The sequence below is a fragment of the Scyliorhinus canicula genome, chromosome 18, assembly GCF_902713615.1.
Source record: "Scyliorhinus canicula chromosome 18, sScyCan1.1, whole genome shotgun sequence".
Classification (NCBI taxonomy): Eukaryota; Metazoa; Chordata; class Chondrichthyes; order Carcharhiniformes; family Scyliorhinidae; genus Scyliorhinus; species Scyliorhinus canicula.
In genome coordinates, this window is record NC_052163.1 from 48,366,449 (window position 1) to 48,392,043 (window position 25,595).

The window sequence follows — 25,595 nt, forward strand, 5'->3', positions numbered from 1 at the left end:
TCAGTTTCTGGTCAATGGTAACCCCCAGGAAGTTGATAGAGGGGGATCATTGAATGTCAAAGCGCGATGGCTTGATTCTCTCTTATTGGAGATAGTCATTGCCTGGCAGTTGTGTGGCACAAGTGTAACTTGCCACTTGTCAGCCAAGCCTGGATATTGTCTGGGCCTTGCTGCATTTGCAAATGGACTGATTCAATGTCTGAGAAGCCGCGAATGATGCTGAACACGTGCAGTCATCAGTGAATATCCCAACATCTGACTTTATGTTGGAAGGCAGGTCATTGATGAAGCAGCAGAAGATGGTTGGGACTAGGACACTAACCTGACGCTGCCTAATAATAAACAACAAAGTTAACAGAATACTGACTTATATTGCTATACCAACAGTTTAATATTGCCTGAAAATTTATAGGTAAAGGATAGCATGAAGTCCCAGCACTGAGTGTTGGGCCATTCTACTGATATATAACCCAAAGATGACACTCCTCCACTAACTGGTGCCTGTTGCTTCCTTTCTTTCAACCAATTTCTTATTCACCTGATGTTACTGAATAATTTCAATTTGTGAAGCTTTTCATGTGAACTCGAGATACAGGCACACTGCAAAATATAATTTTTGAAATTCCATCTGGAATGGCACATCCTTAAAAGAAAGCAAGTTGGTTAGTCAGGCAGAATTAACCCTTTGGTTACTAGTCATCGGCACATTTCCATTAGTAGTTTGTAGTTTCCATCCACACCCTAACAATATGGCATCAGTCTTTGGGGATGCATTGATTTTGAGCCTAACCTTCTTCCTAGTGATCTTAACATTAATTTCCCTTGCAAAACCTACAGTAACAGTTTGCATAACTACTAACGTGTCTTCTCTTTTTTTCCCATAAATTTAGTGTACCCAATTCATTTTTTTCCAATTAAGGGGCAATTTAGCTTGTTCAATCCAACTACCGTGCACATTTTTAGGTTGTGGGGGCGAAACCCACGCAAACACGGGGAGAATGTGCAAACTCCGCACAGACAGTGACCCAGAGCCGGGATCGAACCTGGGACCTCAGCGCCGTGAGGCAGCAGGGCTAACCCGCTGCGCCACTGTGCTGCCTTAATGTGTCTTCTCTAATGCCATTTCTGTAAGTAATCATTTAGCTTATGTTAATTTATTTTATTTTCTCATCTGTTTCATTCTCGCGTCCATTATTTTGAAATCTCAATTTTCTTTGATGGTCCTCTCTGTGCTGCAAGAAACTGCTTTGAAGATCCTTGTCCTGATTTTCAGACCCCACACCTACCCCTTCATTACTTAAGGAATCTTTTCCAACCATATATTTCAACCTTCAATTAAAGATGCTGTAACTCTGGACTGTGCTTTGCTCGCTATTAGAAGACATTCGTTTAGTAGTTTACACTCTCCCAAAAGATATCGATCCTGAAGGTATGATATTTGCTCAACTGAGAATGTTTTTATTGGAATCAGGAAGTTGTGCCATCTCCAAGCCTGCACTCAGACTTGAGCACTTAATCTAGCAAGAGTTATGGTGTGATGGATGCATTGTTGGAAACATCACTTTTCAGTAAGATGTTAAACAAGGTCTCGTATGGCTGTTTATATAAAGGTAAATGATACCATGGGATTAAAAAAGATTAATGTTGCCATCGTCCCAGGTGACCATAGGTTGCCTGCCCCTTTGAGGGGGAAGAGCTGACTGGTGGTGATTTAACCTGAGGATCACCACACCTCAGATGAGGGGAAAGGTTGAGAAGGTGGGCCTTCCTGAATAATCTTAGTTGGTATGGGAATTGAACCCTTGCTGCTGGCCTTGCTCTGCATCACAAACCAGCTGTCTAGCCCACTGAGCTAAACCGGTCCCAAAAGTAATGTAAAGTTGCCAGAGTCCCAGATGACAATAGGTTGCTTTCCCCTTATGAGGGGGAGAGCTGACTGGTAGTGATTTAACCTCAGGATCACCACACCTCAGATGAGGGGCAACATTGAGAAGCCGTGGCTACAGCCTCAGCAGGTGCAGGAATTGTGCCCGCACTGCTGTCCTCGTTTGGCATCACAAACCAGCTGTCTAGCCCACTGAGCTAAACCAGCCCCATGGGATTATTCCATGAAGAACAGGGCGCTCCCTTGGTCTCCTGACCAATGCGTATCCCTCACGCCAAAACATATTAACTGGTCATTCGCTCATTTATTGTTTGTGGAACATTGCTTGTTTAATGGGCTCTCATGGCGACAGAATGTACTTCAGAATTAGTTGCAAAACACTTTTGGCTATCATAAAGCGCTATGAACACAAGTGCTCTTTCTCAAGTCTCCTTTTATGCCTTTGAATATTTTTTGCGAAAAATTCTAACTTTTCAACTGTGCCTTGGTCTGCCCGCCTCCCCACCGCCCCCCCTTACAAATGCTGCATCAAAACAGATCTTGATCAGTTAATGCTACTCCTCATTTTTCTGCTCACCTTTGGTGGTGGTAAAGGGTTTAAAAGTATTTTTGGTAAATGTTTAGGCTAAAAAGAGTTAGTATGGACTGTGTCCAGCCATCAATACAATTCATGCCAGAATTTCTAATTTTATTAATGTATTATACTGGCTGACACATTTTTCAGCCAAATTAGCTTGGCACGAACATGCCAGTGATAAGGCATCGGGTCTGTAATGGTAATCTAGTGCTTAACAGTATTTAGTAAAGCTGGTTCCATAAACGTTGTCCAAAGTGCAGTTATAAATATACCACATTGCACAGAAAAGTAGCTTTCATTTAAAGAAAAGCTAAAGAAATAAGCATTGCCATCACAAGTGCTTATTTTACAGTGTTTGAAGATCATTTTAATTTCAGTGAGCTTTGATGGGCAGACTGTGAGTAACTGATCCTTTCAATGGATTGCAATCTTCTATGGTCAATTTCTTTCTTTTTAAATTTAGAGCACCAAATTCATTTTTTCCCATTAAGGGGCAATTTAGTGTGGCCAATCCACCTACCCTGCACATCTTTGGGTTGTGGGGCGAAACCCACGCAAACACAGGAAGATTATGCAAACTCCGCACGGGCAGTGACCCAGAGCCGGGATCGAACCTGGGACCTCGGCACAGTGAGGCAGCAGTACTAACCACTGTGCCGCCCTTTCTATGGTCAATTTCTATAACACAGTTGATTAATTTTGAATCTGTAATTTTCTTCCTCCTCTTATTATAAAACTTGCTTCAACCATGGACCAGCAGCAGCTTCCAGGTTCTTAATCCGATCGTTATTCTTCATAGAATCTCTACAATGCAGAAGGAGGCCATTCGGCTCATAGAGTCTGCACCCACCTTACCTCGGCTCACTAGCCCGTCCTGTGCATTGATCATGTCCAATCCACCTAACCTTCACGTCTTTGCACTGTGGGAGGAAACCCGAGCACCTGGAAGAAATCTACGTAGACACGGGGAGAACGTGAAAATTCCACACAGTCACCCATGGCTGGAATTGAACCAGGATCCCTGGTGCTGTGCAGCAGCAATGCTAACCACTGTGCCACCCTAATTTGTTCAACATCTTTCAGTCTGGTTACTGTCTGGTGTACAATTTGGGGAACAATTGCATTAGGCATTTCAGAATCTAGACGAGTCAAAAATAACTCACTCCTTTGCCCAGTAATCCCTTTTCCCGCAAGGAAAGTACACACCACTTTGCACTTTCGACGGTGAAGCAGCTAACATTACGAATTTGATAGCTGTGGAGGGGAAGCACGGTAGCATTGTGGATAGCATAATTGCTTCACAGCTCCAGGGTCCCAGGTTCGATTCCAGCTTGGGTCACTGTCTGTGCGGAGTCTGCACATCCTCCCCGTGTGTGCGTGGGTTTCCTCCGGGTGCTCCGGTTTCCTCCCACAGTCCAAAGATGTGCAGGTTAGGCGGATTGGCCATGATAAATTGCCCTTAGTGTCCAAAATTGCCCTTAGTGTTGGGTGGGGTTATGGGGATAGGGTGGAGGTGTTGACCTTGGGTAGGGTGCTCTTTCCAAGAGCCGGTGCAGACTCGATGGGCCGAATGGCCTCCTTCTGCACTGTAAATTCTATGATAATCTATGAGTCACTAGTTTGGATTCATTCGCTTATCACTCTGCAATAATCACTGGTGCTCTACCACAGTTAATTTATCACAAGTTCAAATTTATTCAAATTATATGGAAGTACACTTGGCAAAGTTAGCTTAATGACAGATGTATATTGATCAAAATTAATAAATAAGACACTTGCATTTGATTTTCAGAGCGAAGTCTAACCTGCAGTTACTTTATTTAATCAGGTAGCATAAAAGGTAGACAATTTTATACGAGCGATTGTATTTTGACACCTTCTCCCTATATTTCATATTATTCTGTCATGAAGATGGCCTCTCAGCCTTCGTGGTGAACAGTGATTCCATGGCACTATCTGAAGTGCAAAGGAGTTCCGCCACTCCTGATCAACCTTTAACCTTCAATCAACATCACCAAAACAGATGATCTGCTCATTTATCTTGTTGCTGTTGTGGGGCCTTGCTGTACACAGAATGGCTGCTGCATTTTCTTACAATTTAACAATAACTCCACTTCAAGGCTGTGAAGCAATTCGCAACATCCGGAGGTCACAAATGGCACAATATAAATTGAAGATTTTCTTTGATATCTGAATCTATGGGCGGAAGTTTCCAGAGCAATCCACCGTGTGTTTCGTGGTGGCGGATGGTGACTTGCCATTAGCCAGTGACGGGAACTCTTCTGGTCTCGCCGTTGTCAATAGGGTTTCTCGTTGAATGCACTCCTTACCACTGTGAAGCCTTCAAGCTGGACCAGAAGATTGCGCCAGTGTGAGCGGCCAGAAAGTTCCGGCCTTTATATTTTATTTTTAAATACACTCTAATTGTACAGTAATTTCTGAAGAACGATTCTGAGGAGATTGAAGTTCTAAATGTGCGCAAGGAGAACAAAAATCAGCCCACCTGTGGAAGATAACCGCAGCAGGTAGTGATATGAAACCCAAATTTGTTCACGTACTGCATTTCAGACTGCCCTGGCCCCTTGCCTATCTCAGACAGAACAAAAAAACATATTTAGGCCAATGTCTTTATACTTTTTAGGTGGTACAACAATTTTCATTCAACTTTTAATGCTACTTTCCAAACATGATAATGTTTCATCTATCTCTTTTTAACATTCAGTTAGGAAGTATAAATTTATGTTCACTTAAACAATTCAGATAGAGCAAACAATCATAAAAACAGTACAATCCCTCCTTCATAGTGAGCATTTCACGTTTTCACCTCGTACCATGCTAAATAACTCCAGCTCATTCAGTTAAAACTAAAACATACATTTCAATGTTACTTTAAAGTGTTAATAATTCCAGTCTTCTGTAAAACGTGCCAACTAGTAGTCTTGTCCAAGTTTCATGAACAAAAACAAGAACTACCTTAAAATACCACAACTCCTCACCCACCCAGTGGTAAATTACAGTATTTTGCAGTCCAGCATAATCCCCCCCCCCCCCCCCCAGATGATAGTACCCATTATGATGAATTAACAAAAATAAATCTTACTCTGAAAGTGGAACCCAATGCATTCAACACTTAAAGTGTCAGCACCCTACAATGTATCCTCCCCTCTTCTACAAAAAAAATTGCAGAATCTCAAAAACCATCCACAACTGCCAGATAGGACTTCTCCCCCATCTGTTGTTGGTGTCACTGAAGGATGTACATGAATTTGGGTTATGGATTTGTCAAACTGAAAGCTCTACATTTCCCATAGATTAGAGCAAAGTTAAATCATTTACCTGCAGTCTGTACGTCTTTCCTCTGTTGTTCCTTCAGCTTTGCATTGTGAAGATGAAGATCTGCCAGTTGTTCTCCTAACGTAGCCATGTATCTAGAAGAAAAAAAACACCAAATCTGGAAATAGGATCATATTTTTGAAAGGTTTTGAAACGAGCAAACCAAAATGAATCTTCAAACATCATAGCTACATCTAAGGCATCGTTGTCAATTGTCTATTTGATGCTATTATTAAGACACAGCAAAACAAAGGATCAAAATGAACATTTAAAACGTAGCACCCGACTTCCAGTAGCGGCTATGAAGGAGTAAGTCGCACATTTGGTGGCTCCCGCTCTGGTCGGACTTTTGGACCTTTCACCCGGACTTTTTTCTGGTTTTAAAAGGTGAATTCGAAGGCTGAGGCAATTGAGCACCGTTTCCACGTATTAGTATATGGAGCAAAGAACCAGAAGTGGACAGAAATAAGAAGTTAACCAAGAGCTGTGTTGAAGCTGCAGCAGGAGACAGCATGGCCAAAGACCGGACCCCTGGGGTGGCGGCGCAGCGACCAATGGTCATCCAGGAAGAAGCAGGAATGTTTGGGCCCGATTAAACAATCAATCGATCGGCTCGAGCACAGATTGGACACACAGGATCGGGCGATCCGAAGGTTGAAAAGGCGCTGGCTGCGCAGGAGGAGCATCAAACAGCGATGGAGGTGGAGGTGGGGATGCTTTGGGACCAGCAGAAAAGGCTTCTGGAGAAGGTGGCGGACCTAGAGAATCGGTCCCGCTGGCAGAACTTAAGAATTGTCGGGCTCCCGGAGCGGGCTGAGGGAGCTGACGCTGGGGCATACGTAGCAGGTATGTTCAAAAAGCTGCTGGGGGAGGGGGCATTTCCCCCGACCGTTCAAGGTGGACAGGGCATACAGAGCGCTTGCAAGGAAGCCGGGAGCGGGGGACCCTCCGAGGGCAATGGTGGTGAGATTTCATAGGTTCCTGGACAAGGAATGTATTCTTCGGTGGGCCAAACGAACGCGGAGTTGTAAGTGGGACAACAGTATCCTGCAGGTGTACCAGGACCTGAGTGTGGAGGTGGCGAGGAAGAGAGCAGGCTTCAACCAAGTCAAGTCAATCTTCTTCAAGAAGCAGGTGAAGTTCGGTCTGCGTATCCGGCTCGTCTTTGGGTCACATATGAGGGCCATCATCACTATTTTGAGACGCCCGAAGAGGCGCTGGACTTTGCTGAAAGAAAAGGACTGGTGGGAGTATGAGAACTCTCGAATGTTGAGGCAACTTGTTGGCCTATATTGGGCCCTTTTCCCCTTTTTGTTTTCTGTTTTAAATTGGTTTTGCCTCCTCTTACCGTTTTGTTTCGGTTTTTGGAGTTCTGTTTCAGAAAAGGGGGGGGGGGGGGGCAATAAGTCAATTTTCCGTTTTCGGGTTCTTTTTTCCGATGGATGTTGGCAATGTTCCTTTTGTTTTTATTGATGTGCACTTTGTGGGCTGGAGACGTGCCTGGTTGAGTTTCGGTGGGTGATTCTTTTGTTTTTGTGTTTTCTTGCTGTTGGGTGTTTATCTGGGGATTGTTATATGAGGGAATTTGTTTGTATGAGCGGGGGAAGGGAGAGAGGGAACAATAGGTGGGAGACTTCATGGCGCCGAGTGAGCTAGCTCACGGAGGAACAGTGGGGGGGGGGGGGTGCATACGTTTAGTTTACTAGATGGGTTCGGTCTTAGAATAGTGTTGCTGGGAGGGGTGGAAATCAGTTCTGCTGATGAGGGAGAGACTTTGGTGGAGGGACAGTGAGGTAGTCGGGAGTGGTGGCCACTGTGGGGCGGAGCAGGTGCGGTGCAGGGGCTGGAGGCGGGCCCAAGAAAGGGAATGGTTGATTGGTGGAGGGGGGGACACTTTGCCCCCCAACTCGACTGATCACCTGGAATGTTTGAGGGCTAAATGGGCTGGTAAAGAGGGCACGTATGCTTGCACACCCGAGGGGACTGAAGGCGGACGTGGTAATGTTGCAGGGGATGCACCTTAGAGTAGTGGACCGGGTCAGATTGAGGAAAGGCTGCATTCATCAGGTTTTTCAGTCGGGGCTGGATACAAAGACTAGAGGGGTTGTGATCTTGATTAATAAGCGGGTGACATTTGAGGTGGGTAGAATAGTCTCAGATGCGCCAAATTGGGATGACGGGGAGTTTATAAAGAGGGCAGATTCCGGACCTGGACTTGCACAAGCTGATCATGGGAGGGGACTTTAATACAGTTATTGATCCCGGCCTGGATCGGTCATGCTCGAAAATGGGCACAGTGCCAGCAATGGCAAAGGAGCTGAAAGGGTTCATGGAGCAAATGGGGGGTGGATCCATGGAGATTTAGGCAGCCGAGGGCGAAGGAGTTTTCTTTTTATTCCCACGTACATAAGGTGTACTCTCGAATCGACTTCTTTGTCTTGGGTAGGGCACTGCTGGCAGGGGTGGTGGACACGGGATACTCGGCGATTACGATCTCGGACCATGCTCCGCACTGGGTCGGAGCCAATCTGCGGTCTGGTCACCAATCTGCGATAATCACCAGTTTGCCCCGAGGAGGATGGACGGGGGAGGTTCCTAATTTGGCGGAGAGCAGGGATCGAGAGGATGGGGGACTTGTTTATAGAAGGAAGCTTCTCGAGTATGAGGGCGCTGGAGGAGAAGTTTACACTGGCGGGCGGAGATGAATTTCAAAATCTGCAGGTACGGGACTTTCTGCGGAGGCAGGTGCCAACCTTCCCACTCCTGCCGCCAAGGGGGATTCAGGATAGGGTGGTTTCTGGAGGATGGATAGGAGAGGGGAGCGTCTCTGACACATATAAAGAGCTTATGGGATCGGAGGAGATGCAGACCGACGAGCTGAAGTCAAATTGGGGGGGGGGGGGGGGGGAATAGAGGAGGGCCTTTGGGCGGATGCGTTGAGTAGGGTCAACGCGACCGCAACATGTGCCAGGGTCAGCCTGATCCAATTTAAGGTCATTCACTGGACTCACGTGACAGTGGCCCAGTTGAGCAGATTCTTTGGGGTGGAGGACAGATGTGCGAAGTGTGCGGGAGGGGTCAGCAAACCATGTCCACATGTTCTGGACATGTCCAAAGCTGAGGGGATTTTGGCAGGGGTTTGCCGACGTCATGTCCAAGGTATTAAATACAAGGGTGGCAATGAGTCCAGAGGTGGTGCAGGATCCAGGAATCCAGGAGGAGAAAGAAGCAGATGTTCTGGCCTTTGCTTCCCTGGTAGCCTGGAGGCAGATATTACGAGCATGGAGGGATTCAAAGCCCCCAAAGTCGGAGACCTGGCGATCGGACATGGCTGGCTTCCTCTGCCTAAAGAAAATTAAGTTCACCATGAGAGGGTCACTGTTAGGGTTCGCCCGGAGGTGGCAACCATTCGTCAACTTCTTTGCAGAGAATTAATCGTCAGCAGAAAGGGGGGGGGTTTAGGCTAGCGTAGATTAGGGGATTAAGTAATGGTGGGACCTGTGGCAGAGGGAGGTGGTATTTGTACGATGTTAATATTTTCCTTTTTATGTACATTGTTTATCTTATTGCTGTTACAATGCCAAAGAAATACCTCAATAAAATGTTTATTAAAAAAAGATGTAGCACCTGGTACACATCCACGACACTTTGTCACACAGACAATTATGTATCATGTTTACATTTCCAGTCTGAGGCTCCAGGAACCAGTCTGCTTTCAGTTACTTGGTAATAGGAAATCAAACCCATTCCTGCTTCCACATTCCATCTCCAACTTTGCCCAACTCTCTAATCCTAGACTCCATATTGTATTCCTTTTTTTAAAAAAAATTTATTGAACCCAATTCATTTTTTCCAATTAAGGGGCAATTTTGTGTGGCCAATTCACCTACCTTGCACATCTTTGGGTTGTGGGGGTGAAACCCATGCAAACACGGGGAGAATGTGCAAACTCCACACAGACAGTGACCCAGAGCCGGCATCAAATCTGGGACCTCAGCGCCGTGAGGCAGCAATGCTAACCACTGCGCCAGCGTGCAGCCCTCCATATTGTATTCCTGACCTATCTACTCTCAGTTACTGCTCCACAAATTATGTTTAATTATGTCACAGCATATCTAATACTTCAGCGCAAATATACGATTATACAAATACATTACATCCATGAAACATTCCCGATACCGAGATTTATAATACACATTTCCTTTTTAACAATATTTCTAACCTATTTTTACAACAGTAGCTTTAGCCTCAACAAAATCACACTCAAAAATTAAGGTCTCAGGCATCATTATTACAAATTTATGATGTAGTTGAACATTGGAATAATGCAGAATAAGAAATTATGGTGCATCATAGGGCAGTATTCAGACCAAAGAGTGTGAATAACATCCTGAAACAAGAGTTTGAAGCTTCAGTGTTTCCTGGTGACACCAGAGCCCGAAAATAGGACTGTACCATGGAAATCTATCTCCCATATATTTAGAAACAAATGCATACTAATGAGCTGCCGGGTTTTTTAAAATTCCATTAGCATGCTTTTGTGATGGTGACAAGTATAATGCCAGATATTAATTGACAGACATAACCAAATGGGGCATTCCAGCCATTAATTCATAAACATGCGGCCAAATCCCAAATACTTTGATGCAATTATTATACACTTATTAGAAAATAATTTATTCCAAGCATGGCATTAACCGATGTTCAACTTACTAACAAGTTTCTGCACTCACAAATAATAAAACGGGAGCTTATTTTATAATTATATCATTAAGGAGTGGAATCTCAACTTTTATCTCCAGATTCACATTCGTCTCCCAAATTATGAATCGAAAATCAGCTTTTCATTTGGGAAAGATGTTTCCATTCATAAATTAGCAGGTTAAGAATGAATGAATGATGAATAATGAACTTTCCCAAGCTGAAACCTTACCTGTTTAAACTGTGAATATCAAAATGTTCCATAACAAACACAGCTCCACCATCAGAGAGGCTGATCACTTTCACTGGCTTTGGGACCCTCACCGTGCTGGTTTTCAAGATTGCCTCGAGACTTGCCATTTCACCATCAAACATTTTTTTGGCCTGTTTCAAACAGTGTGATTCATGAAATGATGAACATCGCCAACAAATGTCACGACAAAAATATTTAAAGCATCACCACATTTAACAAACCAATGAAATTTGAGGGGCTCAGTTCCAAAATTTCATACATATCTGTTTCTGGAATTCTCATCCTGCCTGAAATCCTGTCTCTTGCATGCTGCTTAAATGGAGTCATTTTTTTGGTGAGCATAGAATCGCCGCAGTGCAGAATGAGGCCATTTGGTCCATCGAGGCTGCACCGACCCTCCAAAAGAGCTCCCTACCCAGGCGCCTCCCCCCCCCCCCCCCCATAACCTCAACTAACTTTTTGGACACCAAGGGACAATTTAGCAAGGCCCATCCACCTAACCTGCACACCTTTGCATAAGACAATCACAAATTTATTTATCTATTCATAGTTGGCAAAATTTCATTTATTTTCTGTTCCAAGCAACCACTCAGCTCAAATGTGTGACACGGCTGCCCTTATTCCATCCCTTAAACGTTGGTACAGAATTAACAGAATGCAAGGAACGAATCAATCCATTTCCCCCAACAAGGCACTCTGATGTGCATTTGCCTTTAATAATCCTCCTTTATAAGCAATAATACAGATCCCTTTTTAGGAAATCTATAGGTCAGCTTTGAAGATTTTTAACCAAGAGCTCCATATTTTAACCACCCCTGTGTATTTCTCTAATGTTCCATTCAATTACATAGAATTGAAAGCACAGAAATAGGCCTATACCAATGTTTACATTCCACCCACACCTCCCAACATGTTTGTAATGAACTCCAATTGGCTTTATTGGTTGGCCAATTGGAGTATGAGCTCCCTCAATGATAGCTCATTGAGGGGGCCGATATAAGCACCTGTGTAGGCTTTGTGAGCAGTCTTGTTGACTGGACTGCTGGCAGCACTGTTTGTAGCTGCTCCTGTAATATCATTATTGTAAATAAATATTGGCGTGGTGACAGAACTCCTGCCTCCCGTGGATTACTACAGTGGCGACGAGGTAAACTAAGAATTTTGCGGAGACCAGCTGCCGCACTCGGAGGTTAAGCCTTGCCATTTTAAAAATGCCGTTTTTTGGGAGGTTAGAGGCATTCGACCCGGCTATTGAGGACTGGTCCCAGTATGTGGAGAGAATGTGTTACTTCTTCCGGGCAAATGATATACTGACGGACGAAAGGAGACGGCTTATCCTGCTGTCGGCGTGCGGACCATCAGCTTTCACCATTATACGTAGTCTGACTTATCCCGATGCGCCGGACACGAAAACTTTCCAAGAAGTAACAGAATTGGTGAAAGAGCACTACGACCCAAAACCACCCCTCATTTTCCGTAGGTACAGATTCTACACAGCGAAGCGGGAAGACAGGGAGTCAGTCACGAATTTCTTGACCCGCCTGAGAAGGCTGGCGGAAAAATGTGAGTTTGGCCCGATGCTAAATGAAATGCTTCGGGACCGGTTAGTGTGTGGTATTAACAACCTCACAATACAGAAACGCCTGTTGGCGGAAACGGAGCTAGACTGCAGGCAGGCGTTACAGTTCGCAATGTCCCTAGAAAAGGCAGCAAGTGGGGCGCAGGAACTACAGGGCAGACCAATGGAGGTAGATACCTGTGAGAGGGACTACCACAACGGGTCCTGCTACCAGATAGCTGCTCTCAGGAAAAACCTGAGGAATAGAGGGAAAAAGGAAAACCCCAGAACTGCCCCCAAGTCTGCCAGAACTAACTGGAGACAGAGGGAAGTACCGGCTGAGGCTCCACCAACAGAGAAGGACCGTTTCTGGCACCAGACAGAGTGGGGTAACAGCGACAGAAACCCTAGAAGGAGGTGGCAAAAGAGGAATAGCAGGTGGAGACGCAGGGAAGTACACAACCTAGACGCCCCATCCTCCTCCGAAGGGGAACAATTATATAATATTGGAACGAAGAAAGCAGAACCCATTAAGATTACCCCACGGGTGAACGGGCGGCCAACAATAATGGAAATAGACACGGGTGCGGCCGTATCAGTAATGGGAGTGGCAGCATTTAGAAAAATCAAAGATGGACTCCAGCCACTAACCCTAACAAAAACATCGACAAAACCTAAAGCCTACACAGGGGAACCCCTGGAAGTTCGAGACACGACTCATGTACCCGTGGAATATGAGAAACAATTTCTCAGATTACCGTTGACGATAGTAGAGGGCTCCGGACTGAGCTTAATTGGACGAAACTGGCTGAAAGACCTAAAATTAGATTGGATGAAAATTTTCCAGAGTGGAAGCGGGCAGTTGAGTGGAGTACTCCAAAAATACCTAGAGGTCTTCCAGGAAGGTTTGGGGAAATCATAGGCGCCAAAGCAACTTTGCACGTGGACCCAGAAGCCCTTCCGAAATTTTGTAAGGCCAGACGAGTACCTTTTGTATTAAGGAAGAAAGTAGATGACGAAATAGAAAGGTTATGGCGCAACGGCATTATCAGACCAGTACAGTTCTCAGACTGGGCAGCGCCGGTGGTACCAATTTTGAAGCCAGACGGCTCGATATGGCTCTGTGGAGATTTCAAACAGACGGTAAACAAATACGCACTGCTGGACACCCAATCCCAAAAATAGACGACCTATATGCCAAATTGGTAGGTGGGCTTTTGTTCACGAAACTGGACATGAGCCACGCCTACCTGCAGTTAAAACTAGACAAGGACTCCCAGAAGTTCACTTCGATCAACACCCTGAAGGGCCTTTTTCGTTATACTAGGCTACCTTTCGGAGTGTCATCAGTCTGCGCTATATTCCAGCGTACGATGGAAAATATTCTGCAGGGACTACCGCAGGTGGCGATTTATTTGGACGATGTCTTAATCACGGGTACACTCAAGGAACCTGGAGGAAGTGCTCAGGCATTTCGCAAAGGCAGGCGGACGGCTAAAAAGGGAAAAATGTGTTTTTCTGGCCCCACAAGTGACATACCTGGGATATAAAGTAGACGAGTCAGGCTTACACCCATTAGAAGACAGAGTAAGGGCAATAAAAGAAGCCCCAGCTCCCACCACGGTCCAGGAGTTACGATCATTTCTAGGGTTGGTAACCTATTATGGAAAATTTATTGAAAATAGGGCGTCCGTCCTAGAACCCCTCCACCAGCTACTAAAAAAGGGTCAAGAATGGAAATGGTCCGCCCGCCAAAACCAAGCATTTAGGGACATTAAGGAACAGCTGTCATCCGAAATGTCCTAGAGCATTATGACCCAAGGAAGGAGTTGGTGGTCACTTGTGATGCATCCTCCTACGGGGTAGGAGCCGTCTTAGCCCATTGAGCAAGGAATGGGGAAGAACGGCTAATAGCCTATGCTTCGAGGACCATGGCGATGGCTGAGAGGAAGTACGCCCAAATCGAGAAGGAAGGACTGGCGGTGATATTCGCAGTAAAATATTTTTTAACAGCATCTGTACAGGCGGAAATTTCACCATAGTGACGGACCATAAGCCGTTACTAGGGTTAAAAGACCAGTCAATACCCACGATTGCATCAGCTAGAATCCAACGCTGGCCATTGCTACTGGCGGCGTATAGATACATTCTGGAGCACAGACCGGGAACGCAGGTAGCAAATGCAGATGCTTTGAGCAGACTTTCCCTCCCGGACACTCCGCCGCAAATACCAAAAGTAGAGGAGACAGTAATGACTCTAAATGTTTTGGACACCCTACCAGTAGATGCACAACATATTCGGTTGTGGACACAAAAAGACCCAGTTTTAGCCAAGATGAAGCATTTACTGCTAACAGGGGAACTGGAAAGACCAGTGGAGCCCCAGATGCACCCATACTGGAGCAGAAGGGACCAAATGACCGTAGAAGACGGTATCCTATTATGGGGAGCCCGGGTAATAGTCCCAGCTCAGGGCCGTCAGGCAATCTTAACTGAGTTACATCACGGACACCCAGGGGTGTATAAAATGAAGATGCTAGCTCGAAACTATGTTTGGTGGCCAGGTTTGGACACAGACATAGCAGCCTTGGTACGTCGGTGCCAGGAGTGCCAACAGGGGCAAAGAGTGCCACCAGCAGCGCCATTGCACCCGTGGGAATGGCCAGGCAGACCGTGGACCCGCCTGCATATTGACCACGCCGGCCCTTTCATGGGCTCAATGTTTTTGGTGATAGTGGACACCCACTCCAAATGGTTGGACGTCCACCGGGTATACGCGGCAAGCACAGCATCGACAAATGAAAAGCTCAGGGCTTCGTTTGCAACACATGGACTTCCGGAGGTATTGGTGTTGGACAACGGAACGGCATTCACAAGTGGGGAATTTGGAAAATTCCTGAAGGAAAAAGGAGTCCGTCACATAAAAACGGCCCCTTACCATCCAGCGACCAACGGCCTGGCAAAGAGAGCGGTCCAGACACTTAAAGCGGGACTCAAGAAGCAGCCGGCAGCGTCAATGGACACAAAGCTCTCCCACTGGCTGTTTGATTACAGGACCACACCGCATTCCACAACGGGCATATTGCCAGCTGAACTCTTAATGGGAAGGCGGCTGCGAACGAGGCTGAGTCTCCTTTTCCCAAATTTAACGGGGAAAGTGGAGAAACAACAGGAGGCCCAACGCAGGGGGCATGATAATAGTCGGCAGCAGAGACATTTCCAGGTGGGGGCACCGGTTTGGGTCAAGAATTATGGGAATGGACCAACGTGGGTCAAAGGCACGGTAGAGTCCCAAACAGGGCCCATATCCTATGAGGTTTCGATAGGAGGTAAGGTGCTGAAGAAACACCTAGACCAAATAAGGGCAGCGGAACCACACCTGGAGGCAGGCGAAGCAGGACCGCCTCAAGCTGGGATAGCCCAGACGGAAAGGATACCCACATCCCAGCCCCGAGCAATTTCTCCAGACCCCGTCATCCAGTCGTCAGAGTCGGAGATGGACACGTTCGACGAGGCCTCTGTGACACCTCTCCCCGAGGAGAAGGAAGAACAACTTCCAAGGAGGTCGTCAAGGAAAAGACGGGCACCAAAAGGTACACCCCGCCCACTTCGGAGAACGACCCGGCGGACAACACAGAGGTGACAGACCCAGACATGAGGAGCAGGAAGAAGCTCCGAGGAATGCCAGCTGGCAGAATTCCTCGGACCTTGGGGGGGGGGGGGGTTAATGAATCCCAAATGTCTTTATTGGTTGGCCAATTGGAGTATGAGCTGCCTCAATGATAGCTCATTGAGGGGGCCCATATAAGCACCTGTATAGGCTTTGGAACCAGTCTTCTTGACTGGACTGCTAGCAGCACTGTTTGTAGCTGCTCCTGTAATATCGTTATTGTAAATAAATATTGGTGTGGTGACGGAACTCCTGCCTCCCGTGGATTACTACAATGTTATTCCCTCGAACCCTATTAGCATAGCCCTCTTCCTTTCTCTCTTCACTAATTATCTTGCTTCCTTTCAATAGCGTCTATGCAATTCACAACAACTACTCCATGTGGCAGCAAATTATCCATTCTAACCATACTCTTGAGTAAAGAAATTTCTCCTGAATTCTTTCTTAGATTTATTAGAAACTACGACCCCTATTTCTGGACTTATCCTTGTCAAATGGATTGGGATTGTTGACTAATATACTCCAATGCTTAATTCAAGTCAAACTAACAGGCCAGTAATTCCTGGCACTATTCACTTGACCTAAACTTGTAACATTAACTAGTTTTCCATTTTCCCCTCCCATCTGTATATGAAAATGAAATGAATGAATGAATATCGCTTATTGTCACGAGTAGGCTTCAATGAAGTTACTGTGAAAAGCCCCTAGTCGCCACATTCCGGCACCTGTTCGGGGAGGCTGTTACGGGAATCAAACTGTGCTGCTGGCCTGCCTTGGTCTGCTTTCAAAGCCAGCGATTTAGTCTAGTCTAATGTGCTATATTCAATGAGCTGTGAACAAAAAGCTATTTGAACTTCTGACTCTCATTTCCTTCACTGTTTTTGGATGAGTTCCATCTGGTCCAGTTGACTTAGAAATGTTAAAAACACTCTTTGCTTTCATAATCATTTTGTTACTGATCTTCATTCTCTCTGTGAGCTTACATCTTCCCTGGTATCAGGGGGAGATATTAGCACTATTTTCTGCATTGAAAGCTGTTCTGCGAAAACTTCTAAATTCCCACCTGATTCATTTTTAAAGTGTCCACTTGTTTGTAAACACTTTACATTCATGATTCAATGCCTTTGTGTTTTTGTTTTGGAAGGTCTTTTAATATATCTATGTTTAATGCTACATATTTTTATAAAAGGTCTTGTGGTGCTCTGCATTGCATTCCTGCCTCTGAGCCAGTGGCTCTGATTTTGAGTCCCACTCCAGTACTTGATGGCCAGAAAAAGTGTGTTCAAAACGTGAACGCACCTTGGCTGTCACCCAGTCTACGCACAAGCATTAAGAGTGGGACAGTCTCCTGGTCAGCCATGCTTGCTGCGGAGTGGCACCTCTCAAATTATAGTTGCTGGCAACCTGTTCCAAATGAAACTAGTCATGGAAACAGGCATTAAGTATATGCTTTGCCTGCCTCATGTGCCATTAACCACAAGAAAGATCCGAGATCACATATTTTCATTTTCCAGTTAACCTTTCCATTTTCTGTCATTCTTCTAATTTCCTCATTTAGCCAATTCTGTTAATGCAATCAGATAGGTGGGTTACTATATGCACAGATATAGCTGGAAAAGACTTCTTTACATTTGATTTCTGTGTTCGCACTTATTTCACTGTAAAAAAGGGGTGTTGGCATTATGAGAGTGCTTTGGGTTCCCCGATGCTCTTGGGAGATCACTCGGCATTCTGTAACTCAAATGGTTTGGGAAACGCTGCATTAATACACCAGGTTGGCTGGCCAGTCACCCATTAGCAGTGCCTTGAAGTAATGAAAATCTACAGCTTGGACATCAAATTACAGAGGCTGTGCTAAAAGGCAATCCTGGGGGCAGCATGGTGGCACAGCAGTTAGCACTGTTGTCTCACAGCGCCGAGGTCCCAGGTTCGATCCCGGCTCTGGGTCACTGTCAGTGTGGAGTTTGCACATTCTCCCAGTGTTTGTGTGGGTTTCGCCCCAATACAAAGATGTGCAGGTTAGGTGGGTGGCCACGCTAAATTGCCCCTTAATTAGCAAAAATGAATTGGGTACTCTAAATTTATATTTAAGAAAATAAAGGGCAATCCTGGTCCAAACTTTCATCACCAGGCAAGTCACCTTGGAGTTATCTTCACTTCCAAGAGATTCCAGATACTTGCCTCCCATCAAGGAATACAGTCACTAGTTGCCCATTGAACAATTGATAGATGCCAGTACAAGTAGGGGGGTCAGGTCAGCAGGGGTGGGGTCAGCAGCAAGGGTTGGGGTCAGCAGCAAGTGTTGGGGTGGGGTGGGGGACAGCAAGTGTAGGAGGTGGGCCAGTAGCAGGCGTCGGGGCTGGGGTCAGCAGCAAGCGTCGGGGCTGGGGACTGCAGCAAGCGTCGGGGCTGGGGACTGCAGCAAGCGTAGGGGGTGGGGACTGCAGCAAGCGTCGGGGCTGGGGACTGCAGCAAGCGTCGGGGCTGGGGACTGCAGCAAGCGTAGGGGGTGGGGACTGCAGCAAGCGTAGGGGGTGGGGACTGCAGCAAGCGTAGGGGGTGGGGTCTGCAGCAAGCGTAGGGGGTGGGGACTGCAGCAAGCGTAGGGGGTGGGGACTGCAGCAAGCGTAGGGGGTGGGGACTGCAGCAAGCGTAGGGGGTGGGGACTGCAGCAAGCGTAGGGGGTGGGGACTGCAGCAAGCGTAGGGGGTGGGGACTGCAGCAAGCGTAGGGGTGGGGACTGCAGCAAGCGTAGGGGGTGGGGACTGCAGCAAGCGTAGGGGGTGGGGACTGCAGCAAGCGTAGGGGGTGGGGACTGCAGCAAGCGTAGGGGGTGGGGACTGCAGCAAGCATAGGGGGTGGGGACTGCAGCAAGCGTAGGGGGTGGGGACTGCAGCAAGCGTAGGGGGTGGGGACTGCAGCAAGCGTAGGGGGTGGGGACTGCAGCAAGCGTAGAGGGTGGGGACTGCAGCAAGCGTAGGGGGTGGGGACTGCAGCAAGCGTAGGGGGTGGGGACTGCAGCAAGCGTAGGGGGTGGGGACTGCAGCAAGCGTAGGGGGTGGGGACTGCAGCAAGCGTAGGGGGTGGGGACTGCAGCAAGCGTAGGGGGTGGGGACTGCAGCAAGCGTAGGGGGTGGGGACTGCAGCAAGCGTAGGGGGTGGGGACTGCAGCAAGCGTAGGGGGTGGGGACTGCAGCAAGCGTAGGGGGTGGGGACTGCAGCAAGCGTAGGGGGTGGGGACTGCAGCAAGCGTAGGGGGTGGGGACTGCAGCAAGCGTAGGGGGTGGGGACTGCAGCAAGCGTAGGGGGTGGGGACTGCAGCAAGCGTAGGGGGTGGGGACTGCAGCAAGCGTAGGGGGTGGGGACTGCAGCAAGCGTAGGGGGTGGGGACTGCAGCAAGCGTAGGGGGTGGGGACTGCAGCAAGCGTAGGGGGTGGGGACTGCAGCAAGCGTAGGGGATCGTCAGCAGCAAGTACAGGGGGTGGGGTCAGCAGGTGTAGGGGTTAGGCTAGCAGCAGGATTGGGGGGGGGTAGACTCTCAACAAGCACCACCCGCCCCCTCCACCAACCGCCTCCTCCACCACACGCCCCCTCCACCACACGCCCCCTCCACCACACGCCCCATCTGAATGCTGAGTCACCCAATCAGCAAACAGAGGTCTTGAGCAGTGGAGCCCCCTGGAAATCCATTCAGGCTCCCTCAAAGCGAGCCCTCTGCTCACCACTGGGTTAATTCCAGCGGCGGGGATTTGGGGCCCTTAAGAGGGATATAATGGGGCAGACATGGAAAGCTCCCAGACACTACTCTCCCAACTGATGAAATACCTTGCCTTCATTTTTGAAAATCTACAGTTAGAAACAAATTCTTTAGCACATTGAAGGAGTTAGGTCATGTTCTTGCTTCCTTCTCCTGATGTGACTGGTATCTTGTAAATTCCTAACACAGTGAAGAACTGTGAAATTACATTCGCAGCACAGACTTTGATTCAGTTGCAAACACAGTAACTAGTCAGGAAGCAAGTTTAAATATATACCACAGGTGCAAAGATTTTTTTTAAAAATCGTTTTTACTTTCAATAGTCATGCACACTGTGAGCAAACCTTTTCTCCTCCAATCCAGAAATATTCTCATTTACTCTTTCATCACAGTGTTCCACAACCTAGATTTAACAATTTAAGCCAATTTTGGTATATGTTATATTGGACTTTACAGTAGGTTCCTACTGTAAAATTGATCGCGTCAACAAACAAAAAAAAATCACCACTACTCTGAACTACCATAAACTGAAATTAGCTACAATTTTGACAAAGAGACATTGTGATTATATTCATCCAAAGGGGCTGGTTTAGCTCACTCGGCTAAATCGCTGGCTTTTAAAGCAGACCAAGCAGGCCAGCAGCACGGTTCGATTCCCGTACCAGCCTCCCCGGACAGGCGCCGGAATGTGGCGACTAGGGGCTTTTCACAGTAACTTCATTGAAACCTACTCGTGACAATAGCTATTTTCATTTTCAAAGGGCAGCGCTGCTGTGCATAAATTAAATGCTCAGCCTGCAAGGTGAATTTTTAAAAATCTGTCCAAATCTTGCCAGGACAAAGTGAAAATTAAGTGTCCATTTTGCCAACTTCTCGATAAGTATTTGCAAATACAAACTTCAATTCTCACTCCACCACAGACACTGTGTTCCTGAGATCTTCTTTCCTTCAGTTTGTGATTAAGTTCTTCTTTCAGCAAGGAAAGACAGTTGTGCTGTCTGAATTCACTTTGATGTTTAAATCTACTGACATGCTAGAGAATGTTGCAGACCGAGAAAGCAACAATGAAGTAGCATATTTTCACCTAGAATAATAACAATCTCTTAACACTCTGGGCAAAATTCAATATAAAAATCATATGAAAGATACTGGAGATTATAACATATGGCTCGACAAACATTAACCCAATTGAAAAGGCAGGCACATCTACCCACAAATGCTTATATAACTCCAGCCAACCATTAAGCATGCAGAGCAGCTGTCTCTCGCACTTAAATTCACACTTCACCCATCAACCCGACTGCTGCAGATCAAAGGATGAAACTAAATTCTGCAATTATTCCAAGTTTTAAAAGCACAGTTCAGAAAATTTGGTTATATTACTTTAAACATGTACAGAACATCAGCCCCCCCCCCCCCCCCCCCCCCCCCAGCCTGTTGCTGGAGCTAAGTATTGGGAGAACGAGGGAAATTAAAGACACGGTTGGTAGCGCAGAAAAGAGGCTGAGTTATCTTTGCTTTCCAGGGTAATCTTGGAGTAGCATATGGTTTGGGCAGAGGTGAGGTTCAACAGCAATTGATGTGGTCCAACCAGATATGGGCCCTTACGAGTAATGGCTGGATGGGGCAGGGAAATGGTTGTAAAGTGGGACAAGGACAACATAGGTGGGACATGAAGCTCGAAATGAGCAAAGTCAACAACTAAACTATTCCTCAAACGGAGGGCCAAATCCTTGCAGGGTGTTTGAAAGTGTTGTGATAAGTAACTTTGGCGGAGGGGGGTAGCTATTGCTGAATCAAACACTGATCTGGGTTCTCATCAGTGACTGAGATTAAGGAGAGTTTACAGGGAATAGCATGAACAAGGAGCTGGTCAAAAACATTAGTCGGAGAATTTATATGAAGCATGAGGTTGGGGAGGCATTGGGTTCACCGTGGAGGAAGGAGAAAAGTGGTGATGAGTGAAAGGAGTGAAGATGAAGAGTGCAGAAGGCAAGGGATGATATCTTGGGGTCAAACTAAGTGTGAGGCATCAGGAGGCACAAGAAAAAATATTTTGAAGACAGTGTCAAACAAGGTCAGATTCTCAAAGCAGAATACGATTCTGGAGGGATAGGACCAAGAGGCCAAAGTGTGACATGATGAGAAGGGGCAAGGCTCTACTGTGATTGTTTGGTCAAGGCAGTGGTCTAATGTTTAGGCAGATTGGGAGGCTTCAGGAAGAAATGAAGCCAGAGAAAAAAATAGAATTGAAATTTACTCAAATTGAGCTGGGAATAAATGATTATAGACACAGTACAGTACTTAAATTTTCTCAATGGATTAAGAGGTATGTGAGGGAGGTTTTCAGTATTATGAAGAGCTGAGCATATGATTTTTTTTCTGTTGGTTGATGAATTGGTGACAAAAAAGCAGAGAATAAGGATTATCGCTGGAAAGATGAACGGGAACGCACACTGAGGATCTATGAACATGGAATCCTTTGTTATTGTGACCATTGAAACAATTACTATAGCTGAATTGATAGGGCAGCATGGTGGCGTAGTGGGTTAGCACTGAGGTCCTAGGTTCGGTGCCGGCTCAGGGTCACTGTCCATGTGGAGTTTGCACATTCTCCCAGTGTTTGCCTGGGTTTCACCCCCACAATCCAAGGACATGCAGAGTAGATGGATTGGCCACGCTAAATTGCCCCTTTAATTGGAAAAAATGAATTGGATACTGTAAATTTATAAAAGAAAAAAAACTGAATTGGTAAGTATTTGAAAAGAAACATTTAATTCAAGAAAAAGGTAAAGCAGGGCAACATGGTGGCGCAGTGGTTAGCATTGCGCCAGCATTGGGGCAGCAGGGTAGCATGGTGGTTAGCATAAATGCTTCACAGCTCCAGGGTCCCAGGTTCGATTCCCGGCTGGGTCACTGTCTGTGTGGAGTCTGCACGTCCTCCCCCTGTGTGCGTGGGTTTCCTCCGGGTGCTCCGGTTTCCTCCCACAGTCCAAAGATGTGCAGGTTAGGTGGATTGGCCATGATAAATTGCCCGTAGTGTCGTAAAAAGTAAGGTTAAGGGGGGGTTGTTGGGTTATGGGTATAGGGTGGATACGTGGGTTTGAGTAGGGTGATCATGGCTCGGCACAACATTGAGGGCCGAAGGGCCTGTTCTGTGCTGTACTGTTCTATGTTCTATTGCTGCCTCACGGCGCTGAGGTCCCAGGTTCGATCCCGGCTCTGGGTCACTGTCCGTGTGGAGTTTGCACGTTCTCCCCGTGTTTGCGTGGGTTTCGCTCCACAACCCAAAGATGTGCAGGGTAGGTGGATTGGCCACGCTAAATTGCCCCGTAATTGGAAAAAATGAATTGGGTACTCTAAATTTAATTTAAAAAAGAAAAAGGTAAAGCACAGGAAATGATGATCGATAGCTCTGGCTGAAGAACTTGCACTAACAAATTTGCAACAGGCCAAATATCCTCCTTCTGACCTTTACTTATCTGATTCAACATTTTGGACTGACAGACAAGGTGGGCAAGTTTATGGGAAATCCAGGGTGATTCACCCTCAGTTTTTTTGCATTTGTTCTCTTCTTATTTCTTCCAGATATGAATTTCTGGAGACATTTAAGGTTTTCTCATCCAAGTAGGGATGTGGGTGTAGCAATTTACACCAGGTACACTGCAGAACTTCAAGAAAGTGGCTCACAATCACCTTCAAGGAGAATTAGGGATGGGCAACAAATACTAACCTTGCCAGTGTCACACTCATCCCATGAATTAAGAAACATTTAGCTGTTCTTTAGGTGAGTGCCCAGATCCAAAGTGTGAAAAGCTGTGTTAAAGTTCAAACCAACTTGAATACTGAACTAACATCCACACCCATGCAAAAGGTTTTATTGGAGATCAATAAGTATAATCTTGGTTGATTTTTTCTTTTCCAGCCCAGGGGCATCATGAACAGGTCAGGCATTAATATAATTCTCCCTGATAAAATCAGCCAATTTAGTGCAGTGCAGTGATCAAATCTGGGATCTCTAGTCTCTGGGGTTCAGCTACACGCTGTATTTATCAATTAGTTTTCAATTCAGTTTCCAACTTCATGTTCCAGAAGTGTCTGCCTTCCTGTCAATTGTATGGCCGTGACGCAAATATATGCGCACAAGGAATCACAGCAAAAAAGTGTATCCTCGTATATTTTAGGGCAGAAAGCCTTGGACTAGGGGTTGAATTTTATAATTGGGTTGATTTTTTGCTTATGCCTTTTCAGTTTTTGTAAATATTTATAGTAGATGTCAGTGTACGTAAAGATGTTATTCGGCTTGGTGGAAACGACAGATCTGATGGGCTCTGTAGTGTTTTTTAAATCTAGTAATAAAACGTCATAGAAAAGGCTTCATAGAAAAGGCAAGATTAATTCATTGGTCTTGCTGTTTTGGAACCTTTCTTGATGGCGCAGCATTGTAGCACAGGGGCAGCACAGTAGCACCGTGGTTAGCACAGTTGCTTCACAGCTCCAGCGTCCGGGGTTCGACTTCCGGCTTGGGTCACTGTCTGTGCAGAGGCTGCACAGTGTTTGCATAGGTTTCCTCCAGGTGCTCTGGTTTCCTCCAGGTGCTCTGGTTTCCTCCCACAGTCCAAAGATGTGCGGGTTAGGTGCATTGCCCTCAGTGCCCAAAAATGTTAAGTGGGGCTACTGGGTACAGGGATAGGGTGGAGGCGTGGGCTTGAGTAGGGTTCTCTTTCCAAGGGACGGTGCAGACTTGATGGGTAGAATGGCCTCCTTCAACACTGTAAATTCCAGGATGACCAATTAATGTGTTAATCTACTGTGAATTCAAGAATTAGTTGCACAAAATAAACCTGACATTTATCTAGTTACCATCAGCCATTTTAAGTAATCGGTGGATAGTCTCGGTTGCTACAGATAGTTAGGACAAATTTGCCTCAGGGCAATATTCTGGGCATAGGTATGGGAATGAGAATGTGCAGCTTCCATATCTTAAGAAGTTCTAATTTGGGACATGCAGTTGCAGACATACAGGGTGTGAAAGGCAAATCTAGGGAAAATCCTACTAAATCTCACTTTGGAATATGTGAGCAGGAATTGGACCATGGTGAATTTTTCCCAGCTTAATGCTGTCTTTCATTGCTTGTTTGTAACTTCACTTTGATTCACAAATCTTTCCTTTCCTAAACATGACAAAATTGTAGCTGGCCAAATCATGAACCTCAGAAGGAGGAAAATTAATAGAAACTAATTTTATTCTGAGAAATTTACAGCACAGAAGCAAATAAATTCAACTTCTATTCTAACTATGTGGAAAATTATTATTCCTATGTTATTTTTTTCATCACTTCACATCCAAATAACATGTTTTTTTTTGTTTTTTTAAAATAATTTTTATTGGAATTTTTTACAGAAAATATAACAAACAATAAAAAGCAACCATGAAACACCATAATAACTGTAACACCCCCAAGACCGTATCAACGCATGTATCACCCCCCCCCCCCAACCCAGTAAACAAGAGAATTTTAAAATAAATTAAAATTAAATAAGCAAACATAGTCAAGTTTCCCCCCCGCCCCCGGGTTGCTGCTGCTGCTGACCCAGTACCCTATCGCTGAGCCAGAAAGTTGAGGAAGGGCTGCCACCGCCTAAAGAACCCTTGTACCGATCCTCTCAGGGCGAATTTGACCATCTCTAGCTTAATAAAACCCGCCATGTCATTGATCCAGGTCTCCACACTTGGGGGCCTCGCATCCTTCCACTGTAGCAAGATTCTCCGCCGGGCTACTAGGGACGCAAAGGCCAGCACACCGGCCTCTTTAACCTCCTGCACTCCCGGCTCCACCCCAGCCCCAAAAATCGCCAGT

The 25,595-nt window shown here is 46.1% G+C and overlaps 1 protein-coding gene across 5 annotated transcripts in view; it reads right to left on the reverse strand.

Moving 5' to 3' along the window:
* The window catches only part of LOC119952859 (fructosamine 3 kinase related protein), a 38,112-nt gene that overhangs the window by 8,520 nt on the left and 3,997 nt on the right, over positions 1–25,595 (reverse strand). For all 5 annotated transcript variants that reach the window (XM_038776420.1, XM_038776423.1, XM_038776422.1 and 2 more), the window contains 3 exons: positions 10,729–10,880; positions 5,799–5,890; positions 4,966–5,048 (listed from right to left, as the gene is read on the reverse strand). In XM_038776420.1, the coding sequence (XP_038632348.1) occupies positions 4,966–5,048; positions 5,799–5,890; positions 10,729–10,880 (327 nt within the window). The remainder of the gene's footprint in view (positions 1–4,965; positions 5,049–5,798; positions 5,891–10,728; positions 10,881–25,595) is intronic.